This window comes from Sphaerodactylus townsendi, linkage group LG12, assembly GCF_021028975.2.
Source record: "Sphaerodactylus townsendi isolate TG3544 linkage group LG12, MPM_Stown_v2.3, whole genome shotgun sequence".
NCBI classification, from domain to species: domain Eukaryota; kingdom Metazoa; phylum Chordata; class Lepidosauria; order Squamata; family Sphaerodactylidae; genus Sphaerodactylus; species Sphaerodactylus townsendi.
The window spans coordinates 2,768,927-2,789,075 of record NC_059436.1 but is presented as its reverse complement, the minus strand read 5'-3'; the positions used below and the strand labels follow the sequence as shown (position 1 = coordinate 2,789,075).

At 42.6% G+C, this 20,149-nt stretch overlaps 1 protein-coding gene across 2 annotated transcripts in view; it reads left to right on the top strand.

Moving 5' to 3' along the window:
- EBF2 (EBF transcription factor 2) overlaps positions 1 to 19,626 on the top strand; it is a 258,291-nt gene extending 238,665 nt beyond the window's left edge. For both annotated transcript variants that reach the window (XM_048513586.1, XM_048513587.1), the window contains exons 14-16: positions 3,114 to 3,299; positions 11,173 to 11,340; positions 17,231 to 19,626. In XM_048513586.1, the coding sequence (XP_048369543.1) occupies positions 3,114 to 3,299; positions 11,173 to 11,340; positions 17,231 to 17,262 (386 nt within the window). In that variant the 3' untranslated portion in view covers positions 17,263 to 19,626. The remainder of the gene's footprint in view (positions 1 to 3,113; positions 3,300 to 11,172; positions 11,341 to 17,230) is intronic.
- Positions 19,627 to 20,149: the final 523 nt, after the last annotated feature.

Here is a 20,149-nt window from a genome sequence, read left to right as displayed (position 1 = left end):
TCCAGTTTGGTTCAGAGAGGGCAAAGTTATTGACCCTCAAAAGGGGTGCCCCATCCCCCATTGTTTCCAATGGAAGCTAACAGGAGATGGGGGCTACACTTTTGAAGGTCCATAACTTTGGAACCCTGAACCAAACTTCACCAAACTTGGGGAGTATCATAGGGACACTACTTGTATGATACCCTGCAATTTTGGTGACAGTAGCTCTAAAACTGCACCCCTCACAGTCACCCAAAGAAATTTCCCCAGATTCTGTGCTCTGTAGTGGCTGGCTGGCTCCATTGCAGCCAATGGGAAATTTCTGTGGGAGGGCTGTGGAGTGCACATTTCTCATGGTAAACCCACAAAACTTTCAGGGTGTCCTCAGGAGAGTCTCTTCATGACACCATCCAGGTTTGGTGACCGTTGCTTCAAGGGGTTCAATGTTATGGGTAGGGTCCATCTCCCACTGCCCCCATAAGCAAAGTTCCTCAAACCTGGATGGTGTCATTCAGAGACTCTCCTGAAGATACCCTGAACGTTTTGTGACTGTTCCTTGATAAATGTGCACCCCACAGCCCTCCACCAGAAATTCCCCATTGACAGCAATGCAGAAGTCACTGCAGAGCACAGAATCTTGGGCAAATTCTTAGAGGGTACCTGCAGAAGGGCAGCATTTTTTAGGACTTATATCAGCACCAAAATATCAGGGGTATCATCAGGAGACTGTCCTTGTTGACACCCCAAGCTTGGTGCAGTTTGGTTTAGGGGGGCCAAAGTTATGGACCCACTCAAAGATGGTAGTGCCACCAGCATCTTCCTTAGCTCCCATTTGGAAACAATGGGGGATCACGGACCCTCTTTGAGGGTCCATAACTTTGGCCCCTAGAACCAAACTGCACCAAACTCTGGGGAGTGTCATCAGGACAGTCTCCTGATGATACCCTGAGGAATTCGGTGCCACTAGCTTCTAAGAATTCCGGTTTTCAGTGTTTCACCGCTCCTGCACATGAAGCCTGCTGGAGTGAGTGAAGGTGAAACACGCACTAAACTCCAGCATTTTTTTTAAGCTAGTGACCGACTCATAAACTTTCAGGGTAATTCATCAGGGAGAACTGTCCTGATGATACCCCCCCAAAGTTTGGTGCAGTTTGGTTCTAGAGGAGCCAAAGATGCCATGGACTCTCAAATGTGTAGCCCCATCCCCTATCAGCTCCCATTGGAAACAATGGGGATAGTTGCACCTGCCTTTGAGGGGTCCATACCTGAACCAAACTGCACCACCAAACTTGGTCCCAGGGCAACATCAGGACAGTCACCTGATGATACCCTGATAATTTGGTGCCGATACATCCTCAAAATGCGTCCCCTGCACAGGCGGCCCCAGAAATTTGCCCAACATTCTTTGTTCTAGCAGTGACTTGGCTGTATTGCTGTCAATGGGGAATTTCTAGTAGAGGAGGCTGTGAAGGTGCACATTTCTGGACAGGTATGCGTGCACAAAACTTTCAGGGTATCTTTCAGAGAGATATCTGGATGACACCATCCCAGGCTTTGGGGAATTTTTGCTTCAGGGTTTAATTCCTATGGGACCCAAAAAGGGTAGGGCCCATCTCCCACTGCCCCCTGAAGTAAAGTTCCCCCAAACCTATGAATGGTGTCATCCAGAGACTCTCCTGAAGATACCCCTGAGGAACGTTTTGGTGGGTTTACCATGAAAAATGTGCACTCCACAGCCCTCTATCAGAAATTCCCTATTGACAGCAATGCAGCTAGAATCACTGCAGAACTAAGCAATCTTGGGCAGAGGCCCTACTGGAGATACCTTTAAAGTGACATTTGTAACAGATGTATTGGTACCAATATTTCAGTGTATCATCAGGAGACTTTCCTGATGATGCCCTCCAAGTTTGGTGCCGATATGTTTAAAAATGCGCCCCCTGCAGGCCGAAATGTGAAAAAACACAAAAAAATAAAAACGCAATTCGGCTGGTGATCCGAATCCCATGGATTCGGATCTGTTAAGATTCGGACAGCTCAGATTCGGACCCAGCTCGTCCGATTCCGTCCGAATCCGTGCAGATTCGGTAAAAATCCAGATTCGGACTGTCCGAATCTCCAACCCCAGCCCCGAAGCTTCTCTTTGTTTAGCTACTGAGGCTAATAACAGCTAGGTGTGTATGGACAGGTATATTGGTTTCAGTTAGCAGATCCACAGTGGAGGGAAATTTAAGCCCCTCCCCTCCCAATCTAAATCAGGTTCCTTCATGCTTCTAATACCCTTTTTAGAAGAAGAAGAATTGGATTTTCTACCCCACTTTTCTCTACCTTTAATTAGTCCTAAAGCGGCTTACAAACTGCTTCCCTTCCCCTTGCCACAACAGACACCTTGTGAGGTAGGTGGGGTTGAAAGAGTTCTGAGAGAACTGTGATGAGCCCTAGTTCACCTAACAAGCTTCATCTGGGGAAATGAGCCCCAGTTCACCAGAATCTGCAGCTCCATGCCCTTCAAGAAGAGACTTAGGGAGCTGGGTATGTTTCGTTTGGTGATGAGAAGGTTAAGAGGTGACATAATAGCTATGTTTAGATATTTAAAGAGATGTCATGTTGGTGAGGGAGCAAGCTTGTTTTCTGTGGCTCCAGAGTCTAGGACCAGGAGTAATGGGTTCAAGGTGAAGTAAATGAGATTCCACCTAGACATCAGGAAAAACCTCCTGACAGTAAGGACTGTTCGACAGTGAAATGCACTACCTCGGAGTGTGGTGGAGTTTCCATCTTCGAACGTTTTTAAAGAGAGGCTGGATGGCCATCTGTCAGGAGTGCTTTGATTATGTGTTCCTGCATTACAGGAGGTTGGACTTGATGGCCCTTGGGGTCTCTTCCAACTCTATGATTCTTAACTATTTCACCTCAAGAAGATGTGTCTTTTGATCTCCCAGCATCATGTCCAGTTTTCACTCCCATTTTACAGGTGGGATAGCCCAGGCTATCTGAAGTTACCCCCCGCCTTCCAGAGCCTCTTGTATTTCCACTCTGTAATGAGAGCTCCCACGGAACCCAGGATACTGGAGGCTGAGAGAGTTCATCCTACTGTCTTCATCCCTGGGCACTCAACGGATGTTTATTTCTTACAGGTTACATCCGCAACACAAGCAGCATCTCTCCCCGAGGTTACTCTTCCAGCTCAACCCCTCAGCAGTCTAATTACAGCACCTCCAGTAACAGCATGAACGGCTACAGCAACGTCCCCATGTCTAACCTGGGCGTTCCTGGCTCGCCTGGATTCATTAACGGTTCTCCCACAGGATCACCCTATGGCTGTAAGTAGTCACCTTTGCCTCTGCAGAACCAACCTTTGGTTCAACTGAAGCTGAAAAGCAATGTCCTAAAAATGCTGTTCGCTTCTGGGATGGCACACCAAAAGATTGGAGGTCTAGGATCAGAAATTAAGTGAAAAGTTTGCTATAAACTAGGGGATTATAGGAATTAATTTTTAAACAATTCTTAATTTTTATGCATGATCAGGGAAAGACCCTTTTCATCCTGCCTACTTTCTCAGGTATATTTTCCATGTTTGTTTATATAATGTTTTGCTACTGTTTTATACCATTTACATACAATTGTTACTAAAAAAAATTCCTGTTATTTTTTATTTACTGCTATAAGGTATTTTGTGGCAGTTTTGTGTCAAATTTTCTTTCTTCTTAGTTTCTTTGACATCATGTTTTGCCATTTTATACACCATTTATAAGCCATCAATGCTAAAACAGGTGTCCTTTTTACAAGCAATATTTACCCAGCTAGGAAAATGGACAACTACAGTTTCATCTTGTGTTGAAAAACACACATAAAAATGTAGTTTTAAATTGATTCTGAAGTCATAAATTGCAGAAAAATCCTTACTGTGGATTAAGCTGCTGCTTTTGCTTTTCCCTTGGATCTTTCTGTCGCAAGGGCAACAAAATGGCAAAGATGCTCTGTTTGCATGAACATGGTAACAATTTTCCATGTTCCTTCTGTGGCTACTGCAAATGCAGAGGTGGAGACAATAGTAACAAATCACCACATAAGGTAGAGACAGTAGTAACAGATCACCACGTAGTAAGTTTTCTGCACATATGTATTACTAAGCACTAATTAGGTGAACACCAAAGGGTAGGATTTTATTAAAACACCACATTTATCACTGATTTAGATGATTTGTGCACTGATCTAATTATCTATTTAAACAATTGCTGAGCAGGTATGCACAAGGATGGGGGTGAGTAGTAGAACTCAATCAAGGTCTGTGAGAAAAAAACCATCAAAACCCCCCCCCCAACTGCATGATCAGGAAAGAACAAGGTGAAACAATCTGCCAAACAGAAGTGAAAGGTCAACCCACAATTGAGCTGATCATCCAAAAATCAGTTCCCCGCTCAGAACAGGATGTGAATCAAATTGGTGGATGTGCATGCATTCCTATTCATATCTCAAGATTGAGCTATATCATTTTAAAGCCCCCCCCTTTACAGACCAGAATTGTTGAGATGTAGCTTTTTAGAGGGGGAGGGGGTACAGCGGATATGATCTTCTTAACTTTCCACTCATCCTGAAAATTACATCCTCACACATATTTTAACCCCACAAGGGGGAAAGGGCCGTGGCTACCCATAAAATTTCCTCAGCAGGGTAAAAATGAGTTGATGGCGTTTGTGAGGGGATTGTGTAAGGGGGCGTAGGGTTTTAAAAGCCCCTCTCTACTTCAGGATCCCCCAGGGAATGACACCACCAGATGCTGTAAAACAATTATTATTTTAAATAATTGCACAGTTATGCATAATGTATAGTTCTGTTCTCAGACACACAAGTGCAAGACTACCTATTGCAAAGTATTTTCAGTTGTTATCTTGGGCAATAGCAGCATTTGCTAGAGTTAACTGCTTGATCTTGTATACCTTCTAATCCAGATAGGTCAGAGTAATTTGAAGGCTTCTAGCAGATGGGAGGAAAAATCAGATTTGACCAGAGAGGGAATCCAACCAGTTCTCACCACTTCTCTAGAAGTAGTTACTAATTTTTTCTGAGTGCCGAGAATGGGTTACTAAAGCAACCTCCCTACCCAATAGGGACTGGAGGTGCATGTGTGCGACAGCGCCACTGTTTGAATCCCACCACCAGCGGAACCTGTTATTAAAATTTTTGGACCTTACCACTGGATTTGACCCCCAGGATGCAGAAAGATGGGGAAGGTGATAATTGTGCCTGGGATCTGCGACATAATTTTTTTCAGGACACCTTTAGAACGGGACAGTCTTATAAAACCAATCTGCACACTTTTTTGGAAGAAGACATTAAATGCTTTTCAAAAAGAGTTTTCTGATGTCTGCTAAAACATTTTTAAAGGTGCTCCAAGAACACTTGCTTCCCCCTCCCTTCTTTCAGAAATAAGATCTCTGAAAAGGCATTCAGTCTTTATCTCAGTTCATCCCTCTAAGTTTCAGCTGGGATTTCCAAAGTAGCCCCAAAACATCAGGCACCCATTTCCCACTGGATTTTCATTCCATTGAAGAGGCTCCAATTTTGTTTCCACTGAGAATAGGATGAGCCGTGTCTTAACTGAGATGAACTTTCCTCTTTTGGCTTCCTTTGGAACAGAGTTGAAGAGGGATGGAGGACAAGAAATACAATTCTAAAGCCCATGTGAATTAAATATTAGGAGGACCAATGGCTTTATCTCAGAGCACATGATTTGTATTCAAAAGGTCCCAAGTTGAATCTCCAAGTAACTTTTGGGAAAGGACTTTGTTATTCTGAGTTCTGCAGGGGCTTCTACCAGGGAGACTAGATGATGTTGGGGAAGATGGATCAGTGTTTCATGAATTCATCTCCTGATGTTTTCATTCACATCAAAAAGCAGCCAGGAATGGGTTTTAGGTGATACAGCTGTGGCACTAGCATGGTGTAGTGAGTTAAGAGTGGTGAACTCTAATCTGGAAAACCGGGTTTCACCACTCCTCCATATGAGCAGCTGACCTTTATCTGGTGAATTGGATTTGTTCTCGTGCTCCTACACATGAAGCCTGCTGGCTGAACTTGGGCTAATCACAGGTCTCTCAGAACTCTCTCAGCCCCATCTACGTCACAAGGTGTCTGTTGTGGTGAGAGGAAGGGAAAGGCGTTTGTAAGTTGCCTTGAGTCCCCTTACAGGAGAGGAAGGCAGAGTATAAATCTAAACTCTTCTTTTTCTTCTAACTTCCTACTTCCTGGTGTGATACTAGGGGAGGTGGGTTTACTTCTCCATTCTGTATCCTTTCTCTGTTCATTTCTGCATGACCATAATAAGACGTTGTGGAGACATCTTTGTAAAAAGTGCCTCCTCTTGTCTGGACAGCATAGACAAACAACAACAAAAGAGCATTGGAGGCACTTTTTTCCCAAGACGGGTCAAAGCAAGTTCTGTGCGGAGAGCAGCCTGTATTATTTTTTCTGCCCAAGTGTAAACCTACCGCTGCAGCTCACACCTGCCATTTTCTGTAGCCAGAAGCCTCCGTGCCACTTGCCAATTTATTGAAGTTCCCCTGGGATGCTTCCCCTTCAGGTATTATGGCTGACCGCTTTTCCTGAGCTTTAAGTACATGAATGAGCTCAGCATTCCCTGCCGATTTCGACAGGGTGTCGTTTCTATGAGGTGTTGTTGTTGTTGTTGTTGTTTTAGGTGAGGTATCTTCAAAGCTTTGAATATGCGATATGAGAACAATCGTGTCAAGTATTCAAAGATTCGAAGACACCTCACCTTAAAAAAAAACCTTGTCAAATTAGGCAGGGAATGCTGAGTGTACTTAAAGCTCAGAAAACATGGCCACCATGATGCCTATGAGAAAACACTGCAGGGGAACTTAAATAAAATGGTGATCAGAACGGAGGCTTCTGGCTGCAGAAAATGGTGGACACAAACTGCAGGGTAGGTTTACGCTCAGGTGGGAAAAAATATTATGGGCTGCTCTCCACACATCATGGAGAATGAGCTTTGACCCCATCTGGGGGGGGGGGGAGAAAGATCTCTATTTAGCATTTTCTGAAGAAGAAATAAACAGGTTGAACTGAAATAAAATGTCCTGAGGATGTTTTGGGGAAAAACCTGTGTGAAGTTCTTCCCCAAAACACTTCTTTTAATGTCCTCAAGACACTTTATTTGTGCTGTGCAGAGAGGGCGTCTGATAGAAATGTAATTTCTTTTTAAGATTTCATTTTCCTGCCTGATTCAAGAAGACTTTTTATTCTGCCTGTTTTCTTGTCCAAATTGCTCAGTTTTGTTTATATGCAATTAATACAAATATATTTATAACAAACATAATTCTTCCTGTGCCTTGTCCAGAATCCAACATATTGTCCAGTGCTCAAGCGGGGCCATCTCTATGCAAAAATCTGAAGGTGGCTCATATCCTAACGCTCCACAAAGCCAAGCTTGAAGCCTTCCACCAACCTAAAGAGCCTCCCTTCAGTAGAGAAAAGCCACACGCATTGATGGAAGGCTTCTCAAGGAAACTATCCCACTGGCTTTAATCTGACAGGTCCCTTTTCATTGGGAATGCAGAGTGGCTTACAAATCTATTTGAGATCATGTTAACAGTGGCAAGGAGTTAATGCTCAAAAGACCAGTTTTAGCAGCAACATATTATTTAAATGTCTTTAAAACGTCTTTAAATAACTTTAAAAGGAATGACTACAAAAGACCACTGTGGATTTGTTCAGAATAGAGACACCATTTTTATAAACAAACTTTTAACTCAAATTGAATCAAAGGCCCCTTCCGCACATGCAAAATAATGCGTTTTCAAACCACTTTCACAACTGTTTGCAAGTGGATTTTGCCATTCCGCACAGCTTCAAAGAGCATTGAAAGCAGTTTGAAAGTGCATTATTCTGCATGTGCGGAATGAGCCAAAGTTCAGAAGCATCCCCATCCCACAGAGCAGCAATTAGCCACAATTGGGAAAACAATCAAATACGATATAGTTACTTTGTGTGCGTGCGTGCGTGCATGTGTGCGTGTTCAACATTTGGTTACTTTGGCAGTGTGTGGGGCGGGAGTGTTTCACAGGGAAATGATGTGGTAGAAAAGGATTTAAACTCCCCTTCCTCCTTTTCAAGTGTCACAGTCTCAGCTTTTCTTAAGGTTCCAGAAAACATGAGAACTAATCAAAATTTCCCACATAACATGTTGTTTGGCCTTTAGCCACGACATAACATTAACTCGAATATAAAGCCATCCTATAACAAGCCAGACCACTGTCCAGCCTAGTTCAGTACTGTATAGTTCACTCTGATTGACTGCTACTTTCTGAGGTCTAGGGCAGATACCCTTCCCCAACCTTGGATGTTTGAGGAGCAGTTTTCTGGGAGTCACGAAGGTTTGTGTCCACAATGACGTATTTAAGACATTCATTATTAACCATCGACAATGCTGAGTTGTTTCCATGAGATCTCTCCAGCCTGCATTTCACAATGAAAACCTCTTGACAGGCTTTTTTTAAAAAAAAAAATAACTTGCCTGTTTGAAAGAATCACCCTCCAAGAAAGAAATTTGAAACTTCTATTGCTTGTGCACTGAGAGTTTAAAAATGGCCAAACAGATGTTTGGTAGATTTTTTTAAAAAGAAAATACTTACAAACTCCACTTCCTGGCTGAGTTATGTGCGCCAAGTTTCAGCTCCAGGGGAAAAGAGAGAAATTTTTACAGTTGAGTTATAAACCCCTGACAATAAGAGTTTACAACAAGATGCTGACAGACCCCCTTTTTTGAAAAAAAAATGTTCCCATCTCTGCAAAGAATGTGTGCAGAGTAAAATGCAGCTGTGAGCATGTGCACATGGCATTGTGAAAGTACAAGGAGTGTAATACCCAGATAGAGTGCAAAACAGATTTCAAGGCTTTCTTACTTTTTGGACCATGTCTTATGGCTTCTTAGAAATTCCAGTGGCCAGACTATCTCACTGGCCAAGTCCCTCTCCAGCGAGTGTACACAGAAGAAAGTACCATTGCTTCAATGCCTTTTGTTTGTGTAAAATGTCATCAAGTTACGGCTACTTATGGCAACCCAGTTCAGTCTTTAAGGCAAGAAATTAACAGCGGTGATTTGCCATTGCTTTCCTCTGCATAGTTCCCCAGGTATTCCTTGGGAATCTCCCATCCAAGTACTAGTCAGAACCAACCCTGCTGAGCTTCTGAGATCTGATGACCTTAGTCTAGCTTGGGCCATCCAGATCAGGGGTCGCTGCCTTTTAAGTGGACACTAATAAAAGGGTGCAGTATGAAAGGGGCCTATTTGAAAGAGATTTGTCCGGATCTGATAGAATTGATTCATTTATTTATTGACTGTCCATACCACTCTCCCTGTTACAAGAGGCTCAGAGTGGTTTCCTTTAAAACATATAATAATCATTCATGGCACCTTAAACTAAAAATGCAGTGAAGGATGGGATCCCATTCCATTGATAAGCACACAGCCTTTTATTCTATGATAGTTGTTCCATAACAAGGGCCCCCAACATTTTTTGAACCTATGGACACCTTTGGAATTCTGACACCCAGTTGTGGGTGCAACAGCAAGATTATGCATAACTCTCATAGTAATTCTTCAACATTTAAGGCAAAAGCTCTGTTTAACAGGATACCTTTTAATCTGAACAGCCAATCACATCACCAGTGGACAGTCAGAATTCCTGCTGGTCACGAGCCCCAGCTAGCCCAGCCCACTTGATGGGCACCTGGAAAGGTGTTGCTGTACAATTGTTAGAAATCATTTAGAATGAGTAAAGCCTTGATCTTCAAAGGATAAGGTGTTTCATACAAGTTTTTGTTTTAATGTCCCCTTCAAAAATTCAGTTTTTCCTTTGGACTTCTTAGCAAGTGTCTATTTTAATGCCTTGAATTGGATCTAGCAATGGGTTTCTACAAACTGAAGGGGCATGTTTTTTGCCAATTTCTCCCCTTCTAATGCAGACCCCCTAATTTTCTCCCAATGCTGTTCCTTAAAATCTTCTTTTCCCCAGGGGCAGGGTTTCAGGGTATAGCAGGACAGGGAGGTAAGAAAGTCTGATTCCACTAGTGGAAATCACAGCTGGATCCCAGACACATAAAATACTGTAAGAACCATACTATCAGAGCACACGCTACAGACAGCTCTCCAGAGCCGTCATGGTATTGTGGATGAGAGTGGTAGATTCTAATCTGGAAAACTGGATTTGATTCCTCACTTCTCCACATGAAACCTGCTGAGTGATCTTAGGCTAGTCACAGTTTTCTCAGAACTCTCTGAGCTCCACCTATTTCATAAGGCACCTGTTGTGGGGAGAGGAAGGGAGGGCAATTGTAAGTTGCTTTGAGACTTGTTGAGGTAGTGAAAAGCAGGGTATAAAAACCACCTCTTCTCCTACAATACTAACCACAAAAATCAAAGAACCAAAATTATTAACAAAAATGTAGTGAGTACAAAAAGAAGCTACACTGAAAGCAAAGATCTGTTCTGAAAGCAAAGAGCTGTTGCTTATTATTGTCCAAAGGGTACACTTTAAAGGAGCAGTTTATAATTGAGCTAGAACAGTGATGGCGAACCTTTTCGAGACCAAGTGCCCAAATTGCAACCCAAAACCCACTTATTTATCGCAAAGTGCAGCACGGCAATTTAACCTGAATACTGAGGTTTTAGTTTCGAAAAAACGGTTGGTTCCAAGGCGTGCGTTACTCGGGAGTAAGCTTGGTGGTAGTTGGTGGCTTTGCTTTGAAGCAACCATGCAACTCTTCGAACGGGTGAATCACGACCCTAGGAGGGTTTACTCAGAATCAAGCGCCGTTGCCAGCAACTGAGCTTACTCCCAGGTAAAGGATCACGCTTTAGTTCTTCACATGAAAATCAGTGGGGTTTAACATCGCTTAACAGGGTTACCTACACTGCTTCCCCAAAACTAGGTCTAAGTTTTAATGCTAATAATCGAGCCCAGTGGCCCAGGCCACCCTAGATGTGTGGGGGGGCACTCTGTGTGTGCCCACAGAGAGGGCTCTGAGTGCCACCTCTGGCACCCATGCCATAGGTTCGCCACCACTGGGCTAGAACCAAGGGGTAGCCAAAGGACAGGGGAGAAGAACTGCCCAGATGTTCTGATTTCTTCCATTCTGAAGGTTCTGTTTATTCTACTTCTTCCCCTGCCTCAGTGATGTCTTCGAGTCCAACCGTAGGCTCTTCCAGCACGTCCTCCATCCTTCCGTTCTCTTCCTCCGTCTTTCCTGCTGTCAAACAGAAGAGTGCCTTTGCTCCCGTCATCCGACCCCAAGGGTCTCCTTCCCCAGCTTGTTCCACTGGAAATGGAAATGGGTTTAGAGGTAAGAGAAAAAATCTGTCCTTTGCCTTCAGCACAGTTGACATTGTAAGCGAATTCCAAAGCTTATAGCAAGTGGTTGTGTTGGTTGAAAGCCTTTAAGATCCTAACAGTATTTGTGGGGCCTGTATTACATGGAAGCCGGCCAAAGGCTTTGGTAAATGACAGCTGCATTGACAAATGTTGCAGAAGCCTTAACATTAGGGTGGGCAGGCTAGTTATTTCTAAATGGAAGGAACAAGGGAAAATTTTCTTCCCAAAAGGAGGGATCTCCATTTGTGCTTTTCAAGTTTTGATTCTTCTCCTCCTTCATGTGCATCCACACCCAATACTGATATTTTTACAAGGTACCACTAGCAATTTCAGTTATGTCGGCAATCGCTTCTCCAAAATGAAGGTTTTAGGGACATTAGACAATTCCAGAGAGCTTGAAAAACTGACCTGTTTTGCCAGACCTACGGCTAAAGTGGTATGGTAAACATCGAGTTATGTTGACCCCTGTGATTACACTCCCCATGGAAGTGTGAATATAAGTTTATATGGACAACATATTGATTTATCACCATCCGGGGACATTTTTACATGAGAGTGTTTTTAATTGTAATTATGTAATTTATCATTCAACAATGTGATTTTAATATGTTTGTTCGCTGACTTGAGCCTGGCTTAGGTCAGGGAGGGCAAGATATTAATTTGAATTAATTTGAATAAAATAAATATAAGGGAGGAAACACATGATTCTTGGCTTCTGGAATAGTTCTACAAAAGGCACGCAGATGCCCTCAGATAACCTGCCTTGTGTTATGTGTTCTTGCTTCCCTCGCCCTTTGTGCCATCTGCTATACATTCCTATTATGTAGCCAGACAGAGAAGTTGAAGGAAAGGCTGTAGGCCTGACAACACCCCCTCCTTGTCTGCTCCCCCAAATTGATCACAGGTGTCCTGATCAGAAAAAGGCCTGGCGTTTATTTTGTGTTGGCCGTCAAAGCTGCTTAAAACCAGCATGGCCGAGATGTAATGTGACATGACGCAACGTGAAGTGATGAGTACCCTGGTGTCTAATCATCTCATCGCAGATGTAAGGCAACAAATTGGAAACTGCTGGAGCCACATGGAGGAATGGCTGCCCAAGTTTTCCTGGGGCTGCATCGGCACATCTGAATGGGAACAGGCAAGTTTAGGAACCATTCGATGAGGCTAACTGCATGCATGCAGCCGAACGAGATGGTAAAGCTCCATGGGGATACAGTGGATTGTATGACTGCAGGTCCAAATGTTGAATGGTCATTCATATAAAACAGCTAGATTTGAGTCCAGCAGTATCTTAGAGAACAAGAGTTTTCAGTTTTAACCTTTCAAGAGTCAAAGCCCCCTTTGTCTTATACACCCAAAACTTTATTGGTCTCTAAGGTGTGGCTGGACTCGAATCTAGCTGTTCTACTGCAGATCAACATGGCTACCCACCTGAAACTATCACCTACATAAAGAAATCCTTGCATGTAGAAAACTCATACAGTAGGGATAATTTACCTAAAATACTTACATGAATGCCTTTCTCTTGAGCATCTCAGGACCCAACAATAGAAATAATTTGATAAAACATATAAAAAAACATTAAAAATCAACATAAGGACACCTTACGCCCCCACCAGTATGATAGTCCCCATTTGCCCAGGCTTAGTGTTGGGCTAGTATTGTTTACTTTTTAAGATAGTTATACCAAACTCTTCTCCTCAATGGGAACCCCAAGAAGTTTACAACACTTTTCTCCCCTCCTCCATGTTATCCTATGAAGTAAGTTAGGTTAAGAAAGGAGAGAGTATCTGTTTTAAGATCTCCCAGCTTCCGTGGTAGAATGGGGACTTGAACCTGGATTTCCCAGATTCTAGCCCATCATGCTAGTAGAAAAGAGCTCATGTGTCAATCCATCACACACCCTGAGACACAAGATTCTGTAAATGTTCATATGATATCAGGCAATTTTACACCCCTAGAAAGTAGCTTTGTATGGTGATTGCAGATAATGACTGTTGGCACCTAATATATTTTGACTGATGCAAATGTGTGCCTCAGTGTATACCACAGCCTTGCAAACAAGTTGATTATAGAAAGTGCGTGTCCAAAGCATTCTTCACTTAGAGCTGAATTACATTACCCTGTTTTCCCTATCATACAACTATCACTTGATCATTTGGCTGACAGGGAGAGCAGTGTGTGCTGTTTGGCAAGAGAAACTGCCTTTATCAGAAGGTTTGTGTAGCCAGCTTCACAGGAGAGGGAGCTGCATATGCAAAACACAAGATCAACAATTGGACAGAGAGGTTCTGAGGAGGTGGAGCACCTCTATGGAATACCAGCAGGAGGGTGGAGATGAAAAGCCTTATGGCAAAAGTCTGGAGAAGTCCCTTGTCAGTTTCAACTGTGTGATGAGTTCGGGGAAGTTGAAACTGACAAAGAGATGACAAAGGGCAGCAGTTTCCAATGAAGCTGGCAGAGTCCTTCAGGCAGAGTTTGAAGAAATCCCATGTCAAATCCCGCTCAGTTACATCTTGGACGGACTTCATCCCCTTTCCCTCTGGACACACACGCACCCGGGCACTGCGGCATACAACATCTAGGTTTCTATTTAAAGATATACAGTGGTACTATTTCACTTCTTGCAGTCAGACTTTGCCCTTGCTGCAAGGCTAAGTTCCTCCTTTGTCTTCCAGTTCTCTCATGCCCAGTGTATTTGGAAAGCTCTTGACACTATAGGAAATGCACTTGAGGAATCCACTCATCAGTTTGTTTTGCCAATCCATCATCTGTCGGAAAGGTCCGCTCCCGTCTGATTGTGTTGTTTACATTTCACTTGGATTTTGATCTCTGTTCTGTTCCGCATCCTAACAAAATGTGCAAACCTCTTGGCCTGCAGGCCTTTTGACCTCATTTTGCATTAACATTCTCTCCCTTTCTCTGTTAGTACAAGCGTGTATTAAAATGTGCCGAAGGAGGGTAACCCTTCATGCATTTGATAGAATGGGCTCTGACTTGCAGAGGGTTCCATCAAGATTGAATGGGTTAGCTGTTAAGGTACCAAAAAGACCGTAGCAAAGCAAAATTGGTAGCATGAGGGACATTATGGCATGCTTGACATGACTGTTATAAAATTACCCACTCGTGCCTGAGTTTCTGTAGCCTTGTACATATGACCTTTCAGGAACAACTGAACATGTACAGAGGGACAGCTGGCATGAGGGTGATGGCTCTGCCTCCACTTAGTCATTGGGTCATCTACACTGTGCCAATGTGCAAGGTGCCAACATGTACACTCCCTCCCTGTGATCAGGAGCTCTACTTTCCAAACTTTGCCCATCATGGTGAGAGAGCATGTGCAAGAACTCTTCCTTTATGAGTGCATTCAGATGACCCAACTGTTGTGCTTTTGCCCCCTGTCCCTCCCTGCACATTCAATCAGTGTGAAAAGTGGTCACATGTAGAGGGCTTCTGACTTATGTCTAATGAACATGATGTTGATGGCTAAAGATTTAGTTGATGGCTGAAGATGACCGCTGAATGGAACCTCCAGGTTCAGAAGGAGTGTATCTGTATATGCCAGTTGCTGGCTGGGAGGCAACAACAGGAAGGATCTTGTTTTCTGTTTCTAGCTTTAGACTCATCAGGGCCTTGCTGGAAGTTGAGTCCTCTGGGAAACAGAATATTTGAACAGATGGATCTTGATTCAGTCCAACTGTACTCTTCCTTTACTCTTACCTTAGCTGTTGTTTTGAAAACTGGTGTTTTAAAAAATCCGTTTCGGTCTCAGTGGGTTGCAACTTCCAGCAAGGCCCTTTGCAAAGAGGAAACAAACATTGAAGACGTGATGGTGTTGGTAATGAGAGAAATTTGAGAGCCTCTTTACCTTGAGCCGGACATGTCCAAGCTATTGTGTATCTTGTTACGGACCCGAGGCTGCTTTTACAGCAAGTTACTGAAGTAACCCTCAGAGGCCATCTCGGAAGAAGCTAAATGGAGAAGAGGAAGGGTTTCATGCCACAATATTTCCCTCCTTAAATCACAAGTCTGATTCCTTTTTCCTTCTCCAAAGGATCTGAGTCTTAATCTTTCCTTTTAGCATTGCTGAGGATACAAGTTCTGAAACGTGATTGTGGCAGCCATTTGCTGCAGAGACGTGACAACGGCTGTCCCAAACTTGTTGAACGCTGATGATCCTAGCCAAATTTTAGGAGTGACTGAAAACAGGGGTGCTTGGGTGAATGCTGACAGTTGCTGAAATGCAATTGCTGACATTGGTGTACCTGGGACAAGCGTGGGGGAGCAGATTTCTGTTTTTAGACATCTCAACAAAAGGTTCTGTCCTTGGCTGCTGCCCCATGTAGTGCCACCTTCCCTTTCCCACCACATCTCTCAGGAGCCAGAGTAGGCAATACTTCATCTTTTCTGGCATCTTTAAACACAGCATAGCTGAAGTGACATACCCCAAAGAAAGTTCTGTTGCTTGCTGATTGTGCTAAGGAGCACAAACTAAGGCCTTCAGTAGCTGAAGATAGATGCTGCATGTGACTTTTGTGGGTCTTCTGGGCTTTGGAGCAAAAACTACCAGACCACAGCCACATAGCCTGGAAAACCTGCAATGGCCAGCTGATTCCAGCCGTCAATAATTCATAGATGTTGCATCGTTGGGTGGATGAGGCCACCTAAATTTTTACCCTTAGGTATTTGGGATTTTAAAATAAAATGGCACTCACATCCTGCTTTGGAATAAATATGTTTTTTTCAAAAAAAAATGGAGCTCCTCTAAATCTACCACCAAAAGCTTCACATTACTTCACGAGAAGACTGGCCGTCATTGTTGTTGTTGTTGTTGTTGTTGTTCTTTGGCATGCTTTCCACTTCTTACACGATGTTTGTTTGTATCATCAACAACTCATGTCTAAGGTGTGTATGTGTCATCCTAGCATCTGGGTGGTTTTTTTGACATGTTTAATCAATTATTTCATCTGATAATAGCTATCTTTGGAGATTAGTACAGCATGGCACATCTTTGGAGATTAATACAGTGTGGCACATCTTTAGTTTTTTCTACCATCCCTCTCCAATAAAATAAAATAAGAGAGAAGAGACTCTCGGGAGGATAATCACTGTGGTTCCCATATTCCCCACTCATCATGGAATGTCCTGCATTGAACCAGCCTTTATTGAAAAGTTACATCGATTCAATATATAGTAATGCAGGCAAAAATAATTACAGCTTTGCAAGAAGTGTAAGACCTTAATCTGAACCTCACAAACATTCAATAAGAAGCGGTACAGGCTGGGAAATAGGCTTTTGACAGCTCAGCCCCAAAGGGGAGGAGAGGGGAGAGGTACCAAGCGACTGGCAAGAACAAAAGGTGAGCCAACTCATGAGAGAAGACAGACCAAGTAGAATATCAAATGTTTAATAAACCAATTAATATTCCTGAGTTTTCTTATGACAAACTGGAACGTAACAATTAGAATGGCCGCAGAAGGCCATTGCTTTCACATCCTGCATGTGAGCTCCCAATGGCACCTGGTGGGCCACTGCGAGTAGCAGAGAGCTGGATTAGATGGACTCTGGTCTGATCCAGCTGGCTTGTTCTTATGTTCTTAATGGTCATGCCATGGCATGTTGGCCATGGAAGCCGCACCATAAGACTGTAAGTGCCCTGCTGGATTGGGGCAGAGGGGACCAGGTATGTTCTAGGAAGCATAGACTGTTTCCACCCATTGAGTCAGATAATGGACAAGAAAAAAAATTCCTCAATAGTTTATTCCCACCTCCCTCCCCACAAGGCATCTCGATCCCCCAATTTGTTGCTTTTAATTTGGCAAGGCACTGCTGTTTTAACTTTCTCCATTTTCATTTTCAGCCATGACTGGTCTTGTCGTTCCTCCAATGTAAAAGAAGAGGAGGAATCGCTGGATTTTCTGTTCTTTCTTCTTTCTCTTTTTTTTTACAGCACAAAACTACTTATTTGTGATGGACCACTAAAAAAAAAATAAGGGGAAAAAGCACTACACGCTCTTTGGATCGTGGGGAAGCTATGTGCAGCAAGAAAGGGAACAATTTTTACATGTTGGATATGCTAGCAGGTGGCTTCCAGGTTTCATATACACTTCCATCAGCCCCCTAGAATATTAGAACAAGGATTTGACCAAGATCCAGGTGTACACTGTTGATGCGATGGAATCAGAAGTACAAGATTTTTTTTTAATGGACACAAAACCTTCCAGATGTTTGTAAAATATTAAAACGAAGGGGAAACCAGATTGGCTAACCGATTCAAGTGTGATATTTTGGATACTATTTGATTTACTTTGTAAGGGGGAAAAATGTTGAAGTTTCTATTTTCTACGGAGCCTTTCAGATACCAATTTAGTTTATGCAGAAAATAATAATAACACAAAACAGGGTACCAGCATGGAAGACTTTCTTATAAAACTGATTTGAATGGTGGAGCGTTGACGTATGTGTGTATTTGCTTATAGTTTAATCTCTTTTTAAAAAATGGAAAATGTAAGATGTTTTACAATTATTTAAATAAATAAACTTGTAAGTTATTGTATGTAGAGGTAGAAATTGAAGACTTGGGGAGGGGGGCTTTCCCCCTCATCTCCTGATGTACAATGAAGGGAGGGGGGGTTATAATGCAAAAACGCAGCCACACCCTCAAGGTGTTCCTTTAACGCTGCAGTCTGTTTTCACTTCTCTCCTGCTCTTTATTCAACCCTGTCCAAGAATGTCTTGAACTCTTCACAAAGGACTCATCACAAGTTTTTTATACACATAATGGTATATATATGCATATATATATATATAAATATATAAATATAGGGCAGTAGTTAATGTACGAATATTATACACTTTTTCATCTTTTGATTCAATTAAGGTTTCAGGTACTGATGTAAGCTGTTCCGGCTTCATACATCTGTTTGGTAAATACGTGGCATGTAGGGGCTTTCCATCAGGTTTTCATGCGGAACTCTCAAAACTTTGCAGGTTGCTATTTGAGCAAGAGGGAACCGAAAAGGGGTCTCCAGTTGGTTTCTTTCCATGTACTAAAGGAGAGATTCAATTGTGTATACATCACAATGCATCTTGACATTCACATATGAATATTAAGAATCCAAGAGAGATTTTGTGAATAATCCCTACAACACATATATTTCCCCTCTTTTTACAAACAGAAGTAAGTGTTGAGGCTCTTCTGTCTGCGTTTGCCAGGGAGTTAGCAACCACATATATTAGGATTGTACCTCTCCAGATATATTTGCTCACTATGTTACCTAAACAAGGGTGCTGTAATATTTTACATGCACAAAGCATAACCTTGGAAAATCGTACTATTGTGGTATGTATACCAAAGCTGTATGTGCATGCACCTGTTCAAATGATCTGGTGATCATATGTATTGGAGCAGCCTGTTCCCAGCACAAGTCAGGTGCTTCCCTCCCAATACATACAGACGTGACACCTAAAAAAGACTTCAGATTACCTCAACTGGGGTATTGTGAATTTTCAAACATTCACAAAATGTGTCCAAGATGATCAGTATTCATATTTGGATGTCAACCACCATCAAGTTTTGGATGTTCCCCATAATATACACATGGCAAGAAATCTGTGCACTCTTAATACAAGGCAGAAGCAGCGACACAACTTCCAAATTTTGAGTTAGAGTATAAATTTGGCACCCTTGCAGAACATCATGGGCTCGATATGAAGCCTTCCTTCCATACACACGCACATACATCTCCTCACATTAAGGCTTCTCCATTAATCTGGATGAAGAGACAGGCCCAAAGCATATAAAAGATTGTATACATGTCACAGGTCTCTTCACTGAAAAGAATGGGAAAGCACACATGCACAAGAGATCCATGTGCATATCAATGTATGTGTGTGCATATCTATGTATATGGATCTGCAGATCAGGGTGATTAGATATTCACAAAGAATGTAGTGAATAGGATGGTCCATGGCATGAGCTTTCCCATCGAGATGCTAATCCTCTGGTCAAGAGGTATTCTAATGGATCAGTAATTTCTCAACCATCAACTGCTGATGTCATTGTAATCATTTCTAATGGAGCCCCTTGTCTCAATAATATGCCTATAAAAGCTATTGATCACTTATTGGCTCTTTACAATATACTATTTATATATGTACCTGTATTTTAAGGTGGAACCCAAACTTCTGTGCACCCAGTGAGGGTAACTGTGTTTTTTTTTCCAGGGGAATAAAAACGTTAGTGTTTTCCCATGATGGCTGTTTGTGGAAGTATTCATGACCAAAATAATAATAGTAATGCTGAATGAACCCCCCCCCCACCTTTTTTTTTAATTTCCCAGGGAGAATTCATATATGATCACTTGACAGGTTGCCCACAATTCTTTCTTGGTTATGTCCAACAGGTGAAACTGCTATCAAGGATCAGCTGTCACAGTTCATTCTCTCTTTATTAAGCTGAAGAACATGGCAACAATCTATACAAGGACCGAATCACAATCCCTAAGATTAAGCCAAGCAGTGAGCTAGCTGACACTAATTCTCACGTTAACATTCCTAATGATACAGTAAAAAGCCAAGTCATATGCAGCACTTCAGGCCTCCTTTTTGGCTTCCTTTTCTGCCCATTTGCAGAGGCCAATTTATTCTCAGGACTAAGGTAGTATGTACACCAAGAAAACTCATGGGTCTCAATCTACCATAACCCTCACATGGGTCTCAATCTACCATAACCCTCACAGCCCCAAATAAATCTTTGGTTTCCATTCAAATGTACCTA